This window comes from Marmota monax, unplaced genomic scaffold (genome assembly GCF_021218885.2).
Source record: "Marmota monax isolate L192 unplaced genomic scaffold, Marmota_monax_Labrador192_F-V1.1 WCK01_AAM20220418_F8-fsc00048, whole genome shotgun sequence".
Taxonomy (NCBI): Eukaryota; Metazoa; Chordata; class Mammalia; order Rodentia; family Sciuridae; genus Marmota; species Marmota monax.
In genome coordinates, this window is record NW_026694895.1 from 5,544,846 (window position 1) to 5,567,068 (window position 22,223).

Below are 22,223 nucleotides of genomic sequence, written 5' to 3' on the forward strand. Positions count from 1 at the left end.
TGGCGTCACACACCTGTGATCAATCTCACAGCTTAGGAGGCTGAGGCTGGAGGATCAAGAGTTCAAAGCCAGCCTCAGCAAAAATGAGGCATGACGTTTTAGAAGCCTTTGTCTAATATAAGATAACTGTAATTATGTGGGTTTGTCTCTGTGTCCTCTATTCTGTACCATTGTCTACAAGTCTATTTTGGTGCAAAAACCCTGCTGTTTTTGTTACTACGGCTCTGTAGTACAGTTTAAGGTCTAGTATACTGATGCCACCTGCTTCACTCCTCTTGCTGATTGCTTTAGCTATTATGGGTCTCTTTATTTCTCCAGATGAATTTCATGACTGCTTTTGCTATTTCTATGAGGAATGTATGTCATTGGTATTTTGATTGGAATTGCATTAAATCTATATAGTGCTTTTGGTAGTATGGTCATTTTGACAATATTAATTCTGCCTATCCAAGAACAAGGTAGATCTTTTCATTTTCTAAAGTCTTCTTTAATTTCCTTTTTTAGCATTCTGTAGTTTTTGTTGTAGAGGTCTTTCACCTCTTTCATTAAGTTGATTCCCAAATATTTTAATTTTTTTGAAGAAATTATAAATGGGGTAGTTTTCCTCATTTCCCTCTGATTTAAGGATGCTGGTTCATAATGGGGTTGGGGGTGGAGCACTGGAGAATTAGAGGAACTCTCTATATAGGGCAAGGGGGAGAGAGGGGAAAGGAAGGAGCATGGGGGTGGGAAAGATGGTGTAATGAGATGGACATCATTACCCTAAGTACATGTATGAACACACGGATGATGTCACTCTACTCTGTGTACAACCAGAGATATGAAAAATTGTGCTCTATATGTGTAATATGAATTCTAATGCATTTTGCTATTATATATAACAAATTAAATTTTAAAAAAAAATAAGGTGCTAAGCAACTCAGTGAGACTCTGTCTCTAAAGAAAATACAAAAAAGAGCTGGGGATGTGACTCTGTGTTGAGTGCCCCTGAGTTCAATCCCTGATAACTCCCCCCTCAAAAAGAGAGATAGTGATATAATATGGAAAAGTCCCTTTCTAGCCACCAACAAATAAAAATATGATTCAACATATCTTTCTGTATCCCTAGAACTTGGAAAGGTACCCTTCACAAATTGGGTACATAGTCAATCTTGCCCATTAAGGGACTAGCCCACAGCTGTAGGAATTTGCTGAGTCATCTTCAGTGTTTTTCTTTATCGTATACTATAACATTCATTGAATACTATTGTGCCAGGCTTTTTACAGAAATTATAAATTTAATCTCAACATATGAGGCAGATCCTAAACCCCATCATGTCCACAATCTAAGAATCATGAGACAGATCTCCATCAATGCACTGACCAGGTGACCTGTTTTTCCAGTTCCACAGTCTCTCCATCAATTTTCCATTGGAGAAAAGACATACTGAGGGGCTGGGGATGTGGCTCAAGCTGTAGCGCGCTCGCCTGGCATGCGTGCGGCCCGGGGTTCGATCCTCAGCACCACATACAAACAACTAAAAAATAATAAATATTAAAATTCTAAAAAAAAAAAAAAAAGACATACTGAAAATGTGCTAAAATATATTTTACAAATTTGCCAATACTGTACACACACAAGCTATATAATTTAGTGGTCTCCATTTTTGCTATTAGGGTCATTAAAACAAGTTCCCAGCTGAAAAACTGGAAGGTACTTCCCCCACCCAGTACTAGGGATTGCACCCAGGGGCGCTCTACAGTGAGCCACATCTCCGCTCCCCTTCCTAATTTTTGAGACAAGGTAACACTAAGTTATCTAGACTAGCCTCGAACTTGTGATCCTCCTGCCTCATGTCTCCAAAGTTGCTGGGATTACAGGTATGCACTACTGCACCCAACTGGAATATACATTTTAACCCAAGAACATTTTTCCCTTTTAACAACTTCAAATAAACAAAAAATACAAAACTCTGAAACATAGCAATACAACATTCTGATTATTTCTGATTGCAAATGTACTATAAAGAAAAATGAAAAGTTTCTTTAGTTATTATTTTTGGAAAGTCTGCCAAATTTAGAAAGACTTCATTTTTTTCTTATTTTTCAGCATGCACACACATTTCTAATTACTAGTGCATATTAGTTTTATAAAATGGGCTATTTTGTGACATTTTCATACATGGATATAATATACTTTGAGCATATCCACCCTCCCCATTACCTTCAATTACTTTCTTCCCTCTCCCTCTCCTAATAGTCCCCCTTCTACTTTTATATTGTCATTTTTTTGTTTGTTTCTCCTAGAGTCTACATATGTGAGAAAACACGTGATACTTGTCTTTTGATGTAACATGAAGATTTATCTTATTTTACTTAACATGAAGATTTCTGCAGAAAGACTTCATTTTTTAGATGATCACTGCAATTTCTATCATCTCAAATCTTTAAATCAACAATGCATCAGGTTAAGGAGTATCTCCAATTTTTCTTTCCCCTTAGAAATAATATTCAGGTGTTTCCTATTTCTCACTATTCCTTATTTTTCTACTCCTTTACAATATTCTCTATTCTTTCAAATTAGGTGCTGAGAGTGCTACTTCACTGAGTGACAGTTATGGGGTGACAGGAAATTCAAGCCTTGAGAATAATATTTTTCTTAATATCTTTTTTACCTTTTAAGTCAAATTTTTCAATAAGTATCCTTCCAGACAAAAACTTTTGAATAAATGAGGACAAGAAGAAACACATGCAAAATAGAACATAGGTGATGACTGTTACTGATGAAGACCACTAAATCAGAGCAAATTTTACATAATTAGGGGAAGGACAGAAAAGGTCAGGAAAGGAGATAATGATCATCTCAGAACTCAAATTCCTAACCTCTGTAAACTGGAAAAGGAACAAAACCAAGTTCAGCCTCCTGGTAGTAAATGAAGATAAAAAGTGCTTCAACTATAACTGGTTTTGGGGAGGAGGGGAGGCAGGGGCGGTCCTGGGGATTGAACCCAGGGTCTTGTGAATGCAAGGCAAGCTCTCTACCAACTGAGCTATATCCCCAGTCCTTGAGTTTTTAACATATAATTCAAAGATCTTTTTTATGTGCTACTATAATGGTTGAAATTAAGAATATAGGTAATTTTCCCCCTCAACAATTAAAATTGAAAATGTGACTTGTTGAAATTAAAAAAAAAAAAACTTGGAAGAACTTCAAAGAGATTAGTTCTTCTAAATTATTTTTATAAAGCAAAACTGGTAAAGAGTTGGTATTCGCATATTCTTTAATAGGATGACTGTTAAAGATATCATGAAAATAATTCTGGTGTGAAGAAAAGTGTTGATTGCAATAAAGGCCAATAAAACATATAAGCCATTAGCTAAAACATGAAGACAGATTTGCAGGAAGCAGGTAACACACTGGAGAATAAGACCTAGGAGTTAGTCCTCATCATCAAAAAGAGCACTTGACCTAAGCAACATTTGAAATTCCTTCCAGTTTCCAATTTTTTTGTATGTATTAGTACTTCTGTTTCTCTTCTAATCAATTATACACAAAGCTTTCTTCTTTGCTTTACCTCTTTGACCACCAAGTCAGTTTTTGAATTTTTTTTTTCAGTTTTTGAATATTAAAAAATATTCTTCACTGAACATTCTAAATTTCAGGGAGCCATGTAACTCAGATCCAAGCCTCAGTGACCTTGGCAATCTTTTCCTCTGATATTCAGTGCCTGAAAAGTCAGATCATACCATACAGTTTTCTCGCTGAACTGTCTACACAATAAAAGCCAAACTCCAAAATCCAAGGACTTTTTATTATCTGGCTTTTGCCTATCTGAGCTATGGGCATATATTCAATGTATACGTCCTAAAGCACCACAGAAACAAAAATGTGAAAAGCTTACACATAATCTCCTTCAGCAAAAAGCCAGTTTCATTTACTAAACTTTCCTTTCAATGTCTTCACATTTGCAGACATGTAAAGACAAAATTGTAGAAATAGAATGTTTTGTCTTAGCCCCTGTTGTTTATTTAGGAATTATTTCTCATTTTTACATAAGATTTTCTTTTCTAATACAATAATATCTTCTAACATACTAGTCAGATTCTATACTACTTCATATGACAACCGAGTGAACTAAAAAAAAAACACAACTCTAAGAAGGGATAGCTGAAGCTTCTCCTGTAGGGTGCTACAGGCCCAGGGCTTAGCAAGCAGAGATCCCCTCTTAGGGAACAACCTATGTGAGAATATGTGAACACACTGATAAGCAAACAGTATACATATATTTTTCTTTTCCTGTGCAGTTGGTCTCCTTAGTCATTGTTCACAAGACTCCAACAAGTTGTAGAGATATGCAGGTCTTGACTCGAGGCCCAGATTCTTCTCCAGCATTGTGCTAAGGGACTGTACATCACAGGGCAGAGACTATGCTCCCTTAGGTCACTTGGACAGAGCCCAAAGAAAGTGACTTCCCAGGGAGTATCCCCGTTAGAGCAAATAGGATATTTACTTGGGGCATAGAGTGCCCCTATGAATAAGCAGGCAAGAAGCAGAGTGGGAGAACTGGAATCAGGCCACCTTTATTCAAATTCTATCTCCTTCACTTACTGTTTGATGTACTAGGTCCTACAACAGCTACCTCCAAGAGGCCTTGAGAAATAAATCACAGGGGCTCTTAGCACAGTGTCTGGGACAGAGCGATCATTCAATAAAGTTTTCTCTCCAGTAAAAATCATATTAATGACATCTATATCTTTGTGTCATTTAAAAACTCTAAAAAAAAATATTACCATAAAGATATTATGGTATTATAGAATGATGGAATGGGATTATTGAGTTAAAATATACAAATAAGGACCTAAATTTGAACTTTTAATTTTTTCACATAAAATCAAGTATATAGGTGGTAAACAGTCATGAACTGCCATTCCACATGTAATAGTCCTAGGAAACAGTAAAATTTCATGTGGGGGGAGGTTAAGAAGAAATGTTAGTCATGGTTAACGTATGAAAGGCAATGAGGACTTGGGGTTCTTCCCCATAGTGGGAAGGGTCAGCCAGGATGACCTAGGCCTTTCCAGTTCTGCGATCTATGAACCCATTTCTCCATGCCATGTCCTTCCACCTCCGTTACAGCACACAGCTTGTCCCCCAAAGAGACAGATTCCTCCCTCTTTCTTGAACATGCCTCATCTCTGAAAAAAATTTTGCTCATCTCATGTTCTTTCACCTCACCTCCACCTGGAGCATCCAACCCCAGCCATCCTCAAAAAGACCCAGTTTGCATCTGTCCCTTCCTCCAGGTCCTAAGTTAGTATTCCACTCATCCTTAAAAACTCAGAGCATTTATTATGTCATTCCAAGTTTAATGGCATCAACCGTCTAAAAACTTAAAAACTACTTTCTCTTACATATGAAATAATACAGCATTGGTCTTCATAGATCTAAGGTGCACATATGTGCATATACTGCGTCATTTAATTTAGCTGGGTCTATGGCCACATTGGCAGAAGTCTATCTCAACCAGGATCTGGAGACAAACCAGGTTTCTACTGCATTAATATCAACATTTTCCTTCTGGTCAAGCTGACAAATGTATGGTAATGCAAAATTCAATAGTTGATACAATTCAAGGTGTGTGTTTATTAATCAATTCTAAATAGTTAAAGTCTGAATACAAGGAGGAAACTATATGTTAACAAAGTTTATTTAAAAACTTTGTGTTAGAGCGCTTTTTTTTCTTTAATTAAGCCTCATTTATGAAGTGTTTTAAATTTCCTGAAATCCCATTATGGTTTATAAATTTAACCAACCCTTTTTGCCAACTGACACTGGATAAGATCATAGCACATATGTTATTATCTGGGGATTAAGAAGAGGGGACTGAAATGCGTATTTGGATATAGAAACACTTATAAATTAAACAAAGTTACCAGAATAAATCATCTCTACAGAACACAAACGTTAAAAAAAGTCATATAATATTAATAAAAGTATGATATCTTAAAGTTTCAAATTCTTAATATGAAGAATCATAATATGATAACAGTGTGTGAATCTCTACTAGGCAATGAGCTTTATATGGGGATAGTAGGTAGGTGCTAAGCCATAGGTTATCATATTATAACATGGGGAGCAGTTATGGGACCCTGCCCCCATGCATGATCTCAGTTCACTTGGGTGTTGCTTTCACCCATGACTTACGAGGTTTTCCGGTTTGAAGCCTCATCATCAGTGTGTAAAGAGAAGCTGCTCCATATACTCTGGATATTAGGGCTCTATCTGAAGTGTGAGGAGTAAAGATTTGTTCCCAGGGTGTAGGCTCCCTATTTACCTCTCTTATTGTTTCTTTTGCTGAGAAAAAACTTTTTACTTTGAGTAAGTCCCATTTGTTGATTCTAGTTATTAACTTTTGTGCTATGGGTGTCCTACTGAGGAATTTGGAGCCCGACCCCACCGAATGTAGATCGTAGCCAACTTTTTCTTCTATCAGACGGCGTGTCTCTGATTTGATATCAAGCTCCTTGATCCATTTTGAATTCACTTTTGTGCATGGCGAGAGAAAGGGATTCAGTTTCATTTTGTGGCATATGGATTTCCAGTTTTCCCAGCACCATTTGTTGAAGATGCTATCCTTCCTCCATTGCATGCTTTTAGCCCCTTTATCAAATATAAGATAGTTGTAGTTTTGTGGATTGGTTTCTGTGTCCTCTATTCTGTACCATTGGTCCACCCGCCTGTTTTGGTACCAGTACCATGCTGTTTTTGTTACTATTGCTCTGTAGTATAGTTTGAAGTCTGGTATCGCTATACCGCCTGATTCACACTTCCTGCTTAGCATTGTTTTTGCTATTCTGGGTCTTTTATTTTTCCATATGAATTTCATGATTGCTTTATCTATTTCTACAAGAAATGCCATTGGGATTTTGATTGGCATTGCATTAAACCTATAGAGAACTTTTGGTAATATCGCCATTTTGATGATGTTAGTTCTGCCTATCCATGAACAGGGTATATTTTTCCATCTTCTAAGATCTTCTTCTATTTCTCTCTTTAGGGTTCTGTAGTTTTCATTGTATAAGTCTTTCACCTCTTTTGTTAGGTTGATTCCCAAGTATTTTTTTTTTTTGAAGATATTGTGAATGGAGTGGTTGTCCTCATTTCCATTTCAGAGGATTTGTCGCTGATATACAGGAATGCCTTTGATTTATGCGTGTTGATTTTATATCCTGCCACTTTGCTGAATTCATTTATTAGCTCTAATAGTTTCTTTGTAGAGCCTTTTGGGTCTGCTAGAACTCAAAAAATTAGACAATAAGAGAACAAACAACCCAATCAACAAATGGGCCAAGGACCTGAGCAGACACTTCTCAGAGGAGGACATACAGTCAATCAACAAGTACATGAAAAAATGCTCAACATCTCTAGCAGTCAGAGAAATGCAAATCAAAACCACCCTAAGATACCATCTCACTCCAGTAAGATTGGCAGCCATTAGGAAGTCAAACAACAACAAGTGCTGGCGAGGATGTGGGGAAAAGGGTACACTTGTACATTGCTGGTGGGACTGAAGATTGGTGCAGCCAATTTGGAAAGCAGTATGGAGATTTCTTGGAAAGCTGGAAATGGAGCCACCATTTGACCCAGCTATTCCCCTTCTTGGTCTATTCCCTAAAGACCTAAAAAGAGCATGCTACAGGGACACTGCTACATCGATGTTCATAGCAGCACAGTTCACAATAGCAAGACTGTGGAACCAACCTAGATGCCCTTCAATAGACGAATGGATAAAAAAAATGTGGCATTTGTACACAATGGAGTATTACTCTGCATTAAAAAATGACAAAATCATAGAATTTACAGGGAAATGGATGACATTAGAGCAGATTATGCTAAGTGAAGCTAGCCAATCCCTAAAAAACAAATGCCAAATGTCTTCTTTGATATAAGGAGAGTAACTAAGATCAGAGTAGGGACGAAGAGCAGGAGAAGAAGATTAACATTTAACAGGGATGAGAGGTGGGAGGGAAAGGGAGAGAGAAGGGAAATTGCATGGTAATGGAAGGAGACCCTCAGGGTTATACAGTGGAGGGGGTAGAGAGAGAGGAGGGGAGGGGAGGGGAGAGGTGGGGAGGGGGGAGGGGGAGGGGGAGGATGGGAAAGGCAGCGGAGCACAACAGACACTAGTATGGCAATATGTAAATCAATGGATGTGTAACTGATGTGAATCTGCAATCTGTGTATGGGGTGAAGGTGGGAGTTCATAACCCACTTGAATCAAAGTGTGGAATATGATATGTCAAGAAATTTGTAATGTTTTGAACAACCCACAATAAAAAATTAAAAAAAAAAAAAAAAAAGAGAGAGAAGCTGCTCCAGAGGCAACAGGGGGAGAAGCAGCTCTGGTGGCATTTGAACTGGAGATCCTCAGGCAGAGAAACCAATCTGGTGGTGGTGTAAGAGATGAACAAAACCAGAGGATGAGGAGAGAGCAGGACAAGAAAGGACAAAGTAGAGAAGACAATCAGAAATGAAATGGCAGAAGGAAAAAGGAGAAAAAGGAAAGTCAAAACGTGAAGGCAGTGTGGAGAGCAGAGGACAAAAGGGGAGAGGAGGAGGAGGAGAAAAAATGTAAACAATCTTTGGGTATATGAAGAGCAACATGCCCGTACATCTGATTGCTGTTTCTGTAAGTCACAGACAATATTCAATGACCCCAGGCACAAATCCATGAACCACAAGAGCTGAATATCATCACTAAAAAGAAAAATCTAAGCTTCCAGCCAGTAAGGGCATGAAAACTACTGCCATGTTGACTTTCTTAAAATACTAGAAACGATGAAACAGAGTCCAATGAAATTCAATTATTTTCCTTCCTGAGCTTGAAACTATTGAAACAAAATTGAAGAATGTGATGTTGGTTTCTTACATGATCATCTTCCAGCACACCTGCCAATCAGAAAAGTCATGTATTCTTGTGTTTCTCCAGATACGATTTCCATCATGTCTAGCTTCATACTTTTGGTCTATATTTCCAATTAAAAATGAATGGTAGCAGGATACCTTGAGCAGCTCAGGCTTGGCTTTGATGACTGTACCTAACCTTCCAGGATCCAGGGTCACGTCCCTGCTTGGGCCTGGGACATTTCTTTTATTTTCCTGATTCTTCCATTTTACTGGAAAGTATGTGTTCATAAGGAAAAGTCTTCATTAAAATGTTTTTAATCATTTAATATATTATTAGTCAAAAAAATGAATCTTGTTAGGGTGGGAGCTGGCAGATATAAGATACTTTCTAAGTAAGGAATAATAGAAAACCAAATTAAAATGTTCTTTGCAAATTAAACCCATATATATAATTATAGTTAAACTAGTGGTAAGAATTTCCATTTCAGTACCAAGGTGATTATGAAATTCTTTAGGCACAGTTGGCTTTTCTTTAACTTCCAAATCAGGCTGTATATTCTTCTGCCCACATTTGAAGTTGATGCAGACTAGCAGGTTATATTGCCCTTGGCCCAATGCAAATACCAGGAGGTGAATTGAAACACCGCTCTTTAATCATTTTTAATTAATTCACATTAAACTTACTGGCATTTTTGGCTTTTCTAAACAGGAAAGTTTCAAATGGCTTATTGGAGCCATCATAATCAAACATCAAGTCCTTCAGCAGAACTGAACTTCATTGTAGAGATTTTAAGTTTCTATAATCAAAAGCAAGTCAAAGGGACAAGTTAATTAAAAGGCAACCAAATGTGACAGGTATGAAAGTCACATTGTCACTAACTGTAACATGACACTCAGACTCTACTACAATGACCCAAAAGACACACTAATGTTAATAAACCCTTAGAGAATTAATGTTCCTTCACCACATCACGCTTAAAATAAGTGAAAGTAAATTATTAATCTACAAAGAATAAACAACATGTGGGAGTGAGGATCTTATTAATAAGTTTGTTTTTTTTTTTTATTAAACTCATGGACCATAGAAACCTCCGTGTACTTGCTCCAAATGATATCTCTATCTTCACAGGCAAGAGTGTTGATTTACTTACAATGTAAATTAACTCTGCATTATCTGGCAACTTACAAAAGCTCAAAAATATTTTTCTATTGATGAATGATCGCGAGTATTAGTGAATGAACAACCTCACTGACATTACACCAATAACACATATAGGTGGTCAGTATCAATCCTCCCTCATCATGGTGGTATTTCAGTGAGGAAGGATTTAAGAGAAAATCTTAAGGAGGAAATATAAGTTGATGACTGAAGCACATTTAACCAAAGGAATACTGCCTAAACATTTAAAATCATCATCATCATCATCATCATCAACACTCAAGCATTCTACACCAATGACTAGAACACAGACCTGAGCTTCACAGACCAGTGGAGGAAAACAGGCCCAGAAGGGTATGAAAAGCAACAAGGGGATCTTTAGATGCTCAGACCTCAAAGTGCTGCCTCTATCCTAGAAAGAGTGCCTACATCATGATGTCAACAGCTACCCAGTTTCAGAAACTTACCTGCTATGAGGGCTACTCTCTTCTATCATGTGGCAGCAGAATTTTCTGACTTTCTGTGCTCAATCAAAGTATAGTATTTCCAGGAAGATATACAGCACTATAGAGTACAGGCCAAAGTAAGAGCCCATGAACTCCTAAAGAAACTTTCATTAGCATCACTGGAAATGGAGTGCTATGCAGCATGATGCACTGTATCAGTCTGATACAGTCCAGGCAGTGAGTGTACCACTGCCCTGGATCAGCAGAGGAGGGAGGGACCCTGCTGCACCTGTGCATCCTACCAAAGCTGCTTCCTGATGAAAGGCACTTACCGCAGTGCCGAGTGTCTTCCAGAACGGGATACACTGTTGCCCACGGGTGATGGCAGGTTGCTCCCTCTGTGCAGGTCCTCGATGGACCTACTCCAGGGCTTGGATTTGTCCACTGAACTTTCCACTGTACTTTCCACACTTTCGAAGTCAAAACTAAAACAAAAGAGGAATGTCATTGAAGACTTAAAAATTCACTTTCACACATGTACATAGGCACATTTGCTGTGTATGTATACATTTATTTACATCTTGGTATGTATTTGCAGACAGAACTAAAAAGGAAATACAAAAGAATTTCTACGGAGTCAGATTGAAAGCACAGATGACAAATACTAGGCTGGCAAAAGAATCATGGAACAACAAACAAAAAATTAAATAGTGATTTGTATTTTAATATAGGGTTTATTAGCTTACCAATTGCTAAAATGCTATGATAGAAATGGGGGAGTCCTACAGCTGTCTTCATTTTGCTTTAACAAGTCAATATGTTAGGCTTATGCTAATTTATTCCTACCCATCAATTTTCACTGAGCATTCTCTCCTAGTGTGTTGGCAAGTATACTTTTCCAACCATATGTGATACATTAGTAGCGAAGTTATGGATTTGCTTTGATTTTGGAATCTTTTCCCAATGTGGTGCTTTTAAAAGCAAGACTGTTGTTTCTCTGACATTTTTTGAGGTTATTACTCATGCTAACCATGTTAGAATAAATGGCAAGTTAAGTTGCTCATTCTTGTACAGTTTTAGGAACAAAGTCTTTAAACAGACAGACCTTTGTGTTCCATGAATCTTTTTTCCTCATAAAATCAGTAGCTCTGCTTTCTCAAAACCAAAGCAGCAGCAAAAACCACTGTATTAATTATTTCTACCTACAATTCCACAACACCTGATTGAGCAGTAGAATAAAGGGAGCTATAATTAATATCTCCAGAATATCTTAGAAAATACTGCAAAAGAAAAATAACATATACTGGAAATGATTGATGATTTTTTTAAATAAAAATATGACTGCCAAAATAAAAGTATCATTAGAATAGTCATCTGAAAACTAGGTGATACTTTTCCAGCTATTAAAGCCTGATCCTCAGAGACTGATGCACAAAGCCACTGCAGAGATCTGATGAAAATGTTGGCATGCTTTTTGAAGCAAGAGAAATACTCAACAAAAAAGAGGCAGAACAGGGTAATCTAAGAAAACTTTTGAATACAAAAAAGAGAAAGCTATCATTAAGACTAGAGGTTTAAGTCAAAGGGATCACTCATGAAATTGACAAGCTCACCAGATCCCCCTGCAGCCCTCGAATCATTCAGCCATCCAGCATCTATCGCCCCTACTCTCACATGGAAAAAGGAAACATGCACCTTAATGAATGCTTCTATTTTAGAGATAGGATCTAAGCCTATTGTTTCACATTCTATAGGCTGGGAAACTGAGATATGCCAAGGAATAGAAGGAAATTTTTTATTTCATTAATACAAAAGACCAACTATATTATGTAATTTATTATCTAAGTAAAGCAAAACCAAATGAAAGCTAATAGCAAAAAGTTTAAAGCTAATACCAAAACAAAATCCAAATTACAAGATTAGGAAACAAGAACTCTTTGAGTTTTGAACTTTTGTGGGCTACTGTCTTACGCTGTAGACTACAAGAATACCAACACAGCACCACAACCTTTGCTCATTCATCCTATATGAAGGCACATCTGGGAAATCTAGTTTACAAGCTGCATTGTCATATATAAAGCATTCGTTATAGCAAACACAGAATATACAACATGGTATTCTTATTCATTATTCCTGATTTTTCATAGCCCTCCCTCAATTCCATAAACATTACCCTAGAACTTCAAAATATATGAGATTATTATTATCCTGCTTTATCAAATAATATGAAGCATAAAAAAGATTAGCAGATTTTGATAGCACAGAAAGAAATACCCTTTGATAGAACATGCTATAAAAACCAGGATTATGTTTCAGGAACAATTTCTCAGGGAGATAAGAACTTATCTGCTGGCTTTTATTTATTTAGTCTATTCCATCTAATATATGACAGGTAACAAAACAGAAACTCATGGAGCCAGTTTCAGTTAACATTTCAGTTTCTGCTTCTGTAAGGTGAGAATAATTATTTCCTTTTCACATATTCTCAGGGAAGTGATAGGGATTATATGATAACATCTGGTTAGGTCTTAGGACTCTTTCAGAGTGAGGCAATATTAAAAAACAAGTTACTAATTTTAAAAGAATAGTGAGGGTGGAAGAAGTACCACCTAGGCTGGAACATCTTTCAATCAAATTAAAACTACAGTATTATTGCCTCAATCTATGTCAACAAAACCTGTGGATGCTGGGATGTGTCTGACTTAAGGAGAAAATGTGAAGAGAATTTTTCAAATGTACATGCTTTAGTCCTATTCTAAACCATTTCAAACGTCAAGAAAATGGGAGAATTTATGAAATAATTGGGAGAATTTATGAAATAATACAATCAAGGATTCATGGTCTGCCCCAGTATTTCCACCCCGCCCCCCTTCAACTTTTGGGCAAGAAATCAAAACAACACAAATACATATAAAGTAAAAAGAAAAAGGTTGTTTGTTTTGTTGTTGTTGTTTTAATGGCAGGGGTGAGGGGTGTCCCTCTAGGTGCACTATCTATTTCTGCAATTGTTTTCTTTGCATGTACTAGCATAATAAATATACATCCATATACACATATACATCCATATACACAGCTTATCTTTTTTTGGAGGGGGGAGGGTGCTAGAGATTGAACCCAAGGCCTTGCACATGTTAGATAAGTGCTCTATCACTGGCCATACCACCAATAACATTATTTTTAAAATTAAAAGATGGCCTGGGCATAGTGGCACACACCTGTAAGAAGCTGAGGCTAGAGGATTACAAGTTCAAGACCAACCTGGACAACTTAGTGAAACCCTGTCTCAAAAATTAAAAAGATAAAAAAATAAAACAAAGGTTGGGGATGTACCTCAGCAGTGAAATACTCCTGAGTTCAATCCCCAGTTCTAGCAAAAAAACAAAAAAGTTGTGGGAATCATTCAGTGGTAGGTAAAGTGTGCTTGGCATGCATAAGGCCCTACTACATACAATCCCCAGCACCCTGAAATTAAATTTTTTTAAAGAATTTTTTTGTAGTTGTCAATGGACTTTTATTTATTTATTTGTGGCGATGAGAGTCAAAGCCACATGCTAGGCAAGCACTCTATCACTGAGCTACAACCCCAGCCCCAAAATTAAATTTTAAAAAATAACAGTCACTTTTCTACATCTTGCTTTTTTCACTCAAAACACCATATTCATCTTTCAGTAACTTCTAGAGCATTCTACCATATAGCTATCTGTAACTTCATCCATCAACAAAGTACTTCTTTGGGGCTATGGTGAAGTTTCATAGCAGAATGCTTCTCTACTATGCATGAGACCCTGGGTTCAAACCCCAGAACCACATACAAACACAAAGTACTTCGTTTTGAAAGCAAGGTTCCTCTGAAGGTGCTTTTTACTCAGCTTATTTCTCCCCTAAAAGTGTTTCTAATATTAATTACGTGATTAGTTTTTAGTTATTCAACAAAAACATACCACCTTAAACCCCTCTCACATCTCTTTCTGGTTTCCTGCCCTGAATGTGGTATATAATTTTACCATTAAACTGCATATTCTGTGACCACATAAAATTCAAATGCAAACAAGCCAAATTTTACTTACGTTACTGCATACTGTGCAAATGATAGATATTCTACCAGGACATCAAGGCCTTTGTTTTCTTCATTCAAAAACTCTCTGACCCATCTGGTGAAGAGAAAAAAAAAAATCATTGAAGAGGTTGACCACATGACCACATGATCTGCTATGGAGAGGACAACAGTGGCAAGTTTTGCTTTTCTGTCAGAAACATACAATGCTTCAAAGGAAATTCAGAGGAAAACCTAGGCTATTCCACATGCGGTAGAGGCTTCTAGAAAACTACATTTCCACACACAAAAACAAGGAGCAAAACCTGTGTGTGTGCCATTGCATTTCACTGCTTAGGAGGTTTAAGATAACCTATAAAAGAACTTTCCAAAAAAAGGAACTTGCTAAATGTACTTTTTTCCACCACAACTGATCCACAGGCTGCTTGATGAAGAAGCCAAGATTGCACAGAGAATGAGCAGACTAGGGACATGACGCCATAACCACTGAAATCCCGGCAGGGCTCCAAATCCACACTCAACTCCTTCTTGGCACACGAAGCTGTAGAAACCACTAAACTAGCCAATGAGAGGCCAGTGTTTATGGGCTTCTGGAAATTCAATAGAGGTAAAGATTTGCTTAATTTTTTCCATGAACGTTAAAACCTTTTAAAAGGCCGCAAGCACCGCAGGCCATCACCAAGGGCAACACGTGATAAAAATATTTTTTTTTTAAAGATTGAATTTTTAAAAATACCACCTTACATTTGAATGGTGATTAACATTTTATTGAAAATGTAGACATTTTATTTGATCTTCATAATAATTCCAATCAGATGGTCAAACCTCATGTTTAGGTACTGAGGATAAACACCTGTTACCCCATTTTACAGATTTCCTCCAGTGTACTAACCTTCAAAGAACATGTGAGACCTGATTAAATCTTCACTCACTGAGAAACTCCAACAAATAATGAGGAAAAAGTTCATTGATTGTCATCAAAATGGTACTTGTGGGACATCTGCCAAATGCATTCCTAAATGGTTGCTCTCCTCCATAAACGCAGTGCCAAAAAGTCTGACCAACTATGAACACTAGAGCTACCATGGAAGCCAGTCTTATTATCTATTAAAATAGTAGGACAATTTTCCCTTGTGTCCTTACAGATGAGCAACTACTTAGGATATTTTAGGATATTTCTTTTTTAAAAAAAAAAAAGAAAGAAAGAAAAAAAATCTGATGAACACAGGATGCTTGTTTTTAAATTTTTGGTGTTTCCTCTCCTTTGGATGGAGGGAGGGTCTTCATTTTTTTTGTCTAAGCATCAAGCTTATTATTTCTCCAAGCTCCTGTCACCTCCATGATGTAAACTCAGATCTACAGGTTCTTGTAGGAGGCAGAAAGGTGGGAAATTAAGACAGCTTGACTTGTATATCCCCCAAGTGCCTCAGACAGGCTACCATAAAACATATGCACTTCGCACAGCTGTGTGTAAGAATACAACCTTTACAAAAAACCCAGAGCAGCAACACTGGCAAAGAAAACAGCATCTGTTCACTCTCACAAAGCAGCTTTGTTATAAGACCTAAATGCAACTAACAGGGCTGCCTGCTGGTTGAGGCTGAAGTTTCCAAAACAGCCACATACGTGTTCTCACAGCATCCGTTTCTAGATACTTTATTTATTTTAAATATTCCCTATGCTGCTAGATTTCAGGAGACACTCAACAATTTTAAATGCTGATAATTACAAGCATAGAAAGAGTAAAAGCAAACTTTTTTTTTTCTTTTTATGATTGGCAGGAGACTTAAGAACTAGAATTCTCCATCAAGATCAGAAAACTAGTCATTCATTAAATTCAGGCCCCCGTGTTTCCCCTTGGCCTCTCCACTGGTCTAGCCTATGGGCTCTGACTGTACAATGTCAATTGATCCAGGGTGGTGTCTTTTGAATATGAAAAATAACGATAAGGGCCCAGATTTGGAGGGCAGTCTCACTTTCACATATTAGTTGCCCACGAACTCAGAAGTAGAGAAAAGTAGTCATTGAAGTTCCTTCTGGTTGATTCTGTAGACACTGCCTCTGAAGAGTACAGATCCTTCAGGGTACCCTCCATACTAGCCAATGTCTCAACCACCAGCAGCCCCATCGCTCCTCAGACGTTCTGCCAAATTCAACAGGAAGCAAATGACCCAGACACAAAAAATTAACCAAAAAAAAAAAAAGTAGGAAATACCCAAACAAGTCCAGAGCAGCAGTCTTCTTGACTCAACATGCAAACATGTATATATTTTGATGCAAGAATAAAGATTAATTGGTTTTGTTTACTTCACTTTAACATCCTCATCAATGTCCTCATCCCCACATGCTGACATTGAGTAAAAGTGCCTTAAATGACAATTTCCATGAAATTCAGGAGCCTGTTGCTTACTTGCTAAAAGGCTAGCTAGAGTATAACATGCCCCGCTTCTGGTTGAATAATAAGCAATAAACCTATGTTTCTAAGCTATGAGATCCTCCCTGGGTCTCATCCATGACATCCCCAAGTGACATAGGAAAGAAGAAAATATAAATCATAGAAGATTGGCTACCTTATCTCCTTCATCAATGATATTAGCTGAGCAAAGCCATTCTAGCAAGAAGGATATGGATTATAAGAAAGACAGTCCCCCCTACTCCTCCTGTCCTCTCAGCTCCTGCCCTCCCCTGCTTGTGTTATTCTGTATGGAAAAGAACAGAACTAAAAGCAAACTTCCATGAAAAATGAAGGGGGGCAGGAGGATGAGAAGGGACAACTTTTAAAGCAGAATCTTGACTCTACAGGCACTCAAGGAATACGGATGCCTCATTTTGGAAATCTACATACTTGATCATGTAATGATTCTATCATATATTTAGGGTTCCCATAATAATGTACTTCCATTTTCATCTTCATGCATGCTACTCACACTTTTTTTTAAATATGTTGCCAATAGGCAAACAGTTTCAAATTGGGTGATTACAGGTTTTGGAAAGTAAAATTATTTCTGGCTCTTACAGCACACATTACTTCCCAAGTGCCTCACAGATTCAAATGTAATTACCATATGTTGTAAATTTAAATTCAGGCAAATTCCAAATCAGATGCTTAGAAGCTGGGAGAGACAGGGATCATGAAAAACTGGATTCAAAGAAGAGATGTAAGCGCAAATGCTAACAGTCGCTGTTTTATTGTAGACTGCTCAAAGCTTTATTTCAAAACTTTGTTCTCCTTGCCTCCCCAAATCTTAGGATTTCATTATCCTCATATGCAAAATTAAGTCTTAAGGGACCCTCCTGGCTTTCAATTTCCAAGATCAAACAAAGCAGCCAGAATATGTACAAGAGAATAAGACAAATAATGAATTTCCTTTGCCAGTCTCCTTTAGAGAGAGATCTTATAGACAGATGGCAAGAAATGAAGTAGCCGAAAAATCATGGAAAACAAGAGAAAATAAGAACCATCAAGATTCGACACTGGTCATTAGGCCACTGATTCTCAAGGTGTAACCCACTCACCACAAGAGGTCCCTGAAACCTACTCAGGATGACTATGAGGATAAAACTATATCCACAAAAATATTAAGATGTTATTCTTTTTGCACTTTGTTAATTCCAACATTCATGACACAAAAGAAATGGTGGGTAAAACTGCTGCCCCCAAAGGATACACTTATTATTGCATTCTTTACCCCATGCACTCCAGGAAGGGTGGGAAGCAAGCCTCACTTGAGAACACCCTTAATAAAGCAATACATATTTTGAGTACATATCTTTTTAATTTTGTGTATGAAAAAACAGGAAGATCATGTAAAAAGCACATCTGTTGGTTCAAGGAAAAGCACTTGGGCAGTTGTCTGAGTAGCATGCTGAACTTGCCATTTATTTTTTCACAGAGTGCCAGTTTACTTGTAAAAGTAACTGACAGGGTTGGGGTTATAGCTCTGTGGTAGAGCACTTGCCTAGCACATGTGAGGCACCAGGTTTGATCCTCAGAACCACACACAAAAAATAAATAAAATAAAGGTACTGTGTCCATCTACAACTAAAAAAATAATTTTAAAAAAGTAACTGATAAACTATTGTGATACAGTTTGGGGTAAATGCAGTCATTTACTCAAAAATAAATAAATTAAGTCTGTCATTTTAGGGAAAACAACAGACAGTATTTGTCATCAGTGACAAAATTTGAGGTTCGAAGTAAAAGTAAAACTTTTGGAAAACATGTATTCACCACTAGTTCAGTTTCCCATTATTTAAAAGTATATTCTGATGAGTGAGACTAGTTATTATTGACAAATGTAATTTTTTTTAAAATATTGTGAATATTATAGAATGACATGTTTCAACAACTAAAAGAGCCAAATAAACTCACTGCAATAATGCTTTCCAATGATCAATGTGTGATGTTAAGAAATCACGTTATAAGCCGGTGCAGTGGCGCATGCCTGTAATCACAGGTAGAAAAAGCCAGGAAGATAGCAAGCTCCAGGCAACTTAGCAAGATCCTGTCTCAAAATTTGAAAAGAGAAAAGAAAAAAGAAATATAGCTGGGGATGTAGTCCAATAGTAGAGAACTTAACTACTATGTGTGAAGCCCTAGGTTCAATCTTCCCATTCCTGGGAGGGAGGGATGAAGGAATCATGTCATAGACTCATGAGGAAAAAAGATCCATTCAAGGGGCTGGGGTTGTGGCTCAGTGGTAGAGCATTCAACCTAGAACCACATAAAAATAAATAAATAAAATGAAGCTATCATGTCCAACTACAACTAAAAAAATATTTTTGAAAAAAGATCCAATTGAATCAAATGTATGATATGACAAGATCATTGTAATGTTTTGAGCAACTAATAAAAAAATTTAAAAAAAAAGATCCATTCAAAATGCAAGACTACACAAGTGGATTTTAACATAATATAGTATTACCTTTAGGAAGTAATTTCTACTTCTTGTTGAATTCTGGTGTATTATTTTTTTAAAAAGGAACATCTGTCATTATCTGAGTAGGGCATTTAACAACTCTTCCTTTCTTCAAGTATGTATACGTGAAAGGCAAAAATTTTCTTCATATACATCAACTAAAACAATATCTCACAAACAATTGAACGTACACTCAGGACAATCTACTTTCTTTCTATTATTCAGATACTAAAGAGATTTGCAAAAATGTTTAAAGAAAAAAGCTACTTGTCACTAATTTTTTAAATTGGAAAATAGTTAATTTCATGAAATGTTAATATTCATACAAATATGTTTTTATACATCTAAATTAATGCTTACTAAATATTAAATCTTATTAAATACAATTAAAATATATGCTTTAATTTCCAAATATTTACATATTAATAGATGCAATGCACATAAACAAAAGCTTACTGGGGTTCAAAAACTTAAAGGGTTCTGACATTTAAAAAAAAATGGTGAGAACTGCTAGTATAGATAATGTACCTTAGATCTGGGCAAATCTACATTCAAACCTCAGTGGTTCCAAGTGGTGAGCAGTTCAATAAGATACTTAATAGCTGATCTTCAGTATTCTCATTCGTAAAACAATGGTTCAGGGATAAAGAGCAATAATGAGATTTTGGTAAGAAATAAATGAAACAGTACATTTAACATGCCTAACACAGTGCTTAATAAAAGACAAAACAATTATGATCTTGATTTCTAAAAAAGTAGGAATGAGTTAATCATAGGGTAGTTTGATGCATACATACACACCCCACACATGGTAAATGCATTTTAAAAGTAGGCCTGGTCACTCTCCTATCTTTCCCCATTTGGCATGGTCTAATCAGCATGATTGACAAAGAAGCCACTAAGCAGTCCCTCAGCTCCTTCCCTTGTATACAAACCTCTTCCCCTCCTTGCCAACTTACCTCATTCCTCTTGCAATCTCATGCCTGTTCACTCAGCTACCCATAAGATAAAGTGAAAGAAGCATCTTTCAAAACTTATATGACCTTGCACCCTGGATAAGAAGTAATTGTCCATCATTACAGGCAGTTTTACTAGAATGAATTACCTGCCAGGAGATCACCTACACCTCAGTTCCACAGAATAAAGCCAGTAAATCTATCCAGCTCACCCTTAGTATCACTTGAATCCTATCACCCTGACATCAGAAGCATGGTGACATCTGCCTGCCCATGCTATTTGCCAGTGTGTTCTAATGGTACTTGGTTCATTTCAAGGGTATTTCAAGTAATTTCAGGGACTTGGATAAGTTATAATCTAATTCTCTATTGTGATAGCTCCTAACAGTGAGTGAATGGGATTATTCCTAGCCCAAGTCTTATTTCAATTTGGCTCAAAGAAAATTAATTTTCTTTCTCAGAAGATTGCTCTATTTATAGAGTTTTAGGCTTATTTCAAAACTCAGAACCTTTTGCTTGACAAAGCTGCAGCTTAGAATGTTATCTCAGCAAAGCCCAAGACTTTAACCTTGAAGTGCAAGCACGTGCCAAGAATAATTTTTTCAGAACAAGTAGATCTTAAATGTAATTCCTCCTTTTAATTTCTGGGAACTGCAAACTTCACAATACCCTAGGTATCAGGGTTATTTTAGATGGAGTAACACTCTGCATGGAATTCCTTAGGGATGTATTATATATTATTGTTGAATTATGAGTAGATATTATTTTCTAGAAGCATAACAATAAATAATAGCTATCACATATTGAATCACTACTACATATCAGGATTCTCTAGAAGACCTTTTATAAATTATCTCATTTAGTCCTCAGAACATCCCTATGAGCTAAGTACACTCATTTTATTTATTAACATATTTATGCTGCTGGCGATTGAACTGAGGGCTTCAGGCATGATAGGCAGGCGCTCTACCACTGAGCTATATCCTCAGCTCAAACACTCATTTTTACAGATAAGTTAACTTAGCTCACATGGTAAGTACAGAGGGCTTATGTAATATATCTAAGGTCAAATAACTAAAAGGGGGCATGGCAAAAGTTTGAATCAATATATCTTTTCATAAGACAAATAGACATCAAATAATTTAACTCAAAGGATTATGATAAAACCTATTGATCCCTTATATAGCACATTGCCTTCCAATACTCCCTCATGGTAATAATTTATTATCCTTATCATTAAGTAATTCTTTAGAAGATTTCCCAATCAAATGAGGTTGAGCCAGATAGTTTACATAATGAAGAGTCCAGTTCAGTTCCAGGTGTTTGGGATGGGAAAGACAGGTCAAAATCTTAGTGTGTGGTTTTATTTTCCAGATAAGTTTATGCCAGTAATTGGTTGCATATACCAAATAATGATGCATCTCCATGACTTTTTCTGCTGCTAAAGCCAAAGTTTTCAGTGGTGGGCAAGGGAAAACTTTAGCAAGTGAAGATGGAAGAAATTTAAAAATCTTCCAGCATACCTACAGTATCCTAAACAAACCATTTCAATTGCTTGCAGATTACACTGGCTTCAATCCAACCAGGACTCTTCTATTCTGACAACTTTGTACTGGAAATGATTGTCTTGCTTTGGTATTTGGTGGTCAATTTCAAGATATTTCATAAATGCCTGAAGAAATGTTTTTTGACAGGTTGTAGAAATCCTGGCTACAACTCATTCCACCATTATCAGTCAAGAAAGTGCCAAGATATAGGGTTGGACCATACCAAATAAAATCTCATTCCTGACCCATAAATAT

General features: G+C 36.8%; 1 protein-coding gene and 1 non-coding gene across 9 annotated transcripts in view; both read right to left on the minus strand.

Moving 5' to 3' along the window:
- The window catches only part of Fmnl2 (formin like 2), a 283,661-nt gene that overhangs the window by 77,002 nt on the left and 184,436 nt on the right, over positions 1-22,223 (minus strand). For all 8 annotated transcript variants that reach the window (XM_058573498.1, XM_058573496.1, XM_058573497.1 and 5 more), the window contains exons 5-6: positions 14,560-14,643; positions 10,825-10,977 (exon numbers count right to left, since the gene is read on the minus strand). In XM_058573498.1, the coding sequence (XP_058429481.1) occupies positions 10,825-10,977; positions 14,560-14,643 (237 nt within the window). The remainder of the gene's footprint in view (positions 1-10,824; positions 10,978-14,559; positions 14,644-22,223) is intronic.
- Positions 4,268-4,472, minus strand: LOC124080901 (small nucleolar RNA SNORA73 family). Its single transcript, XR_006847898.1, has one exon. It is a non-coding gene; the product is annotated as a small nucleolar RNA SNORA73 family (small nucleolar RNA).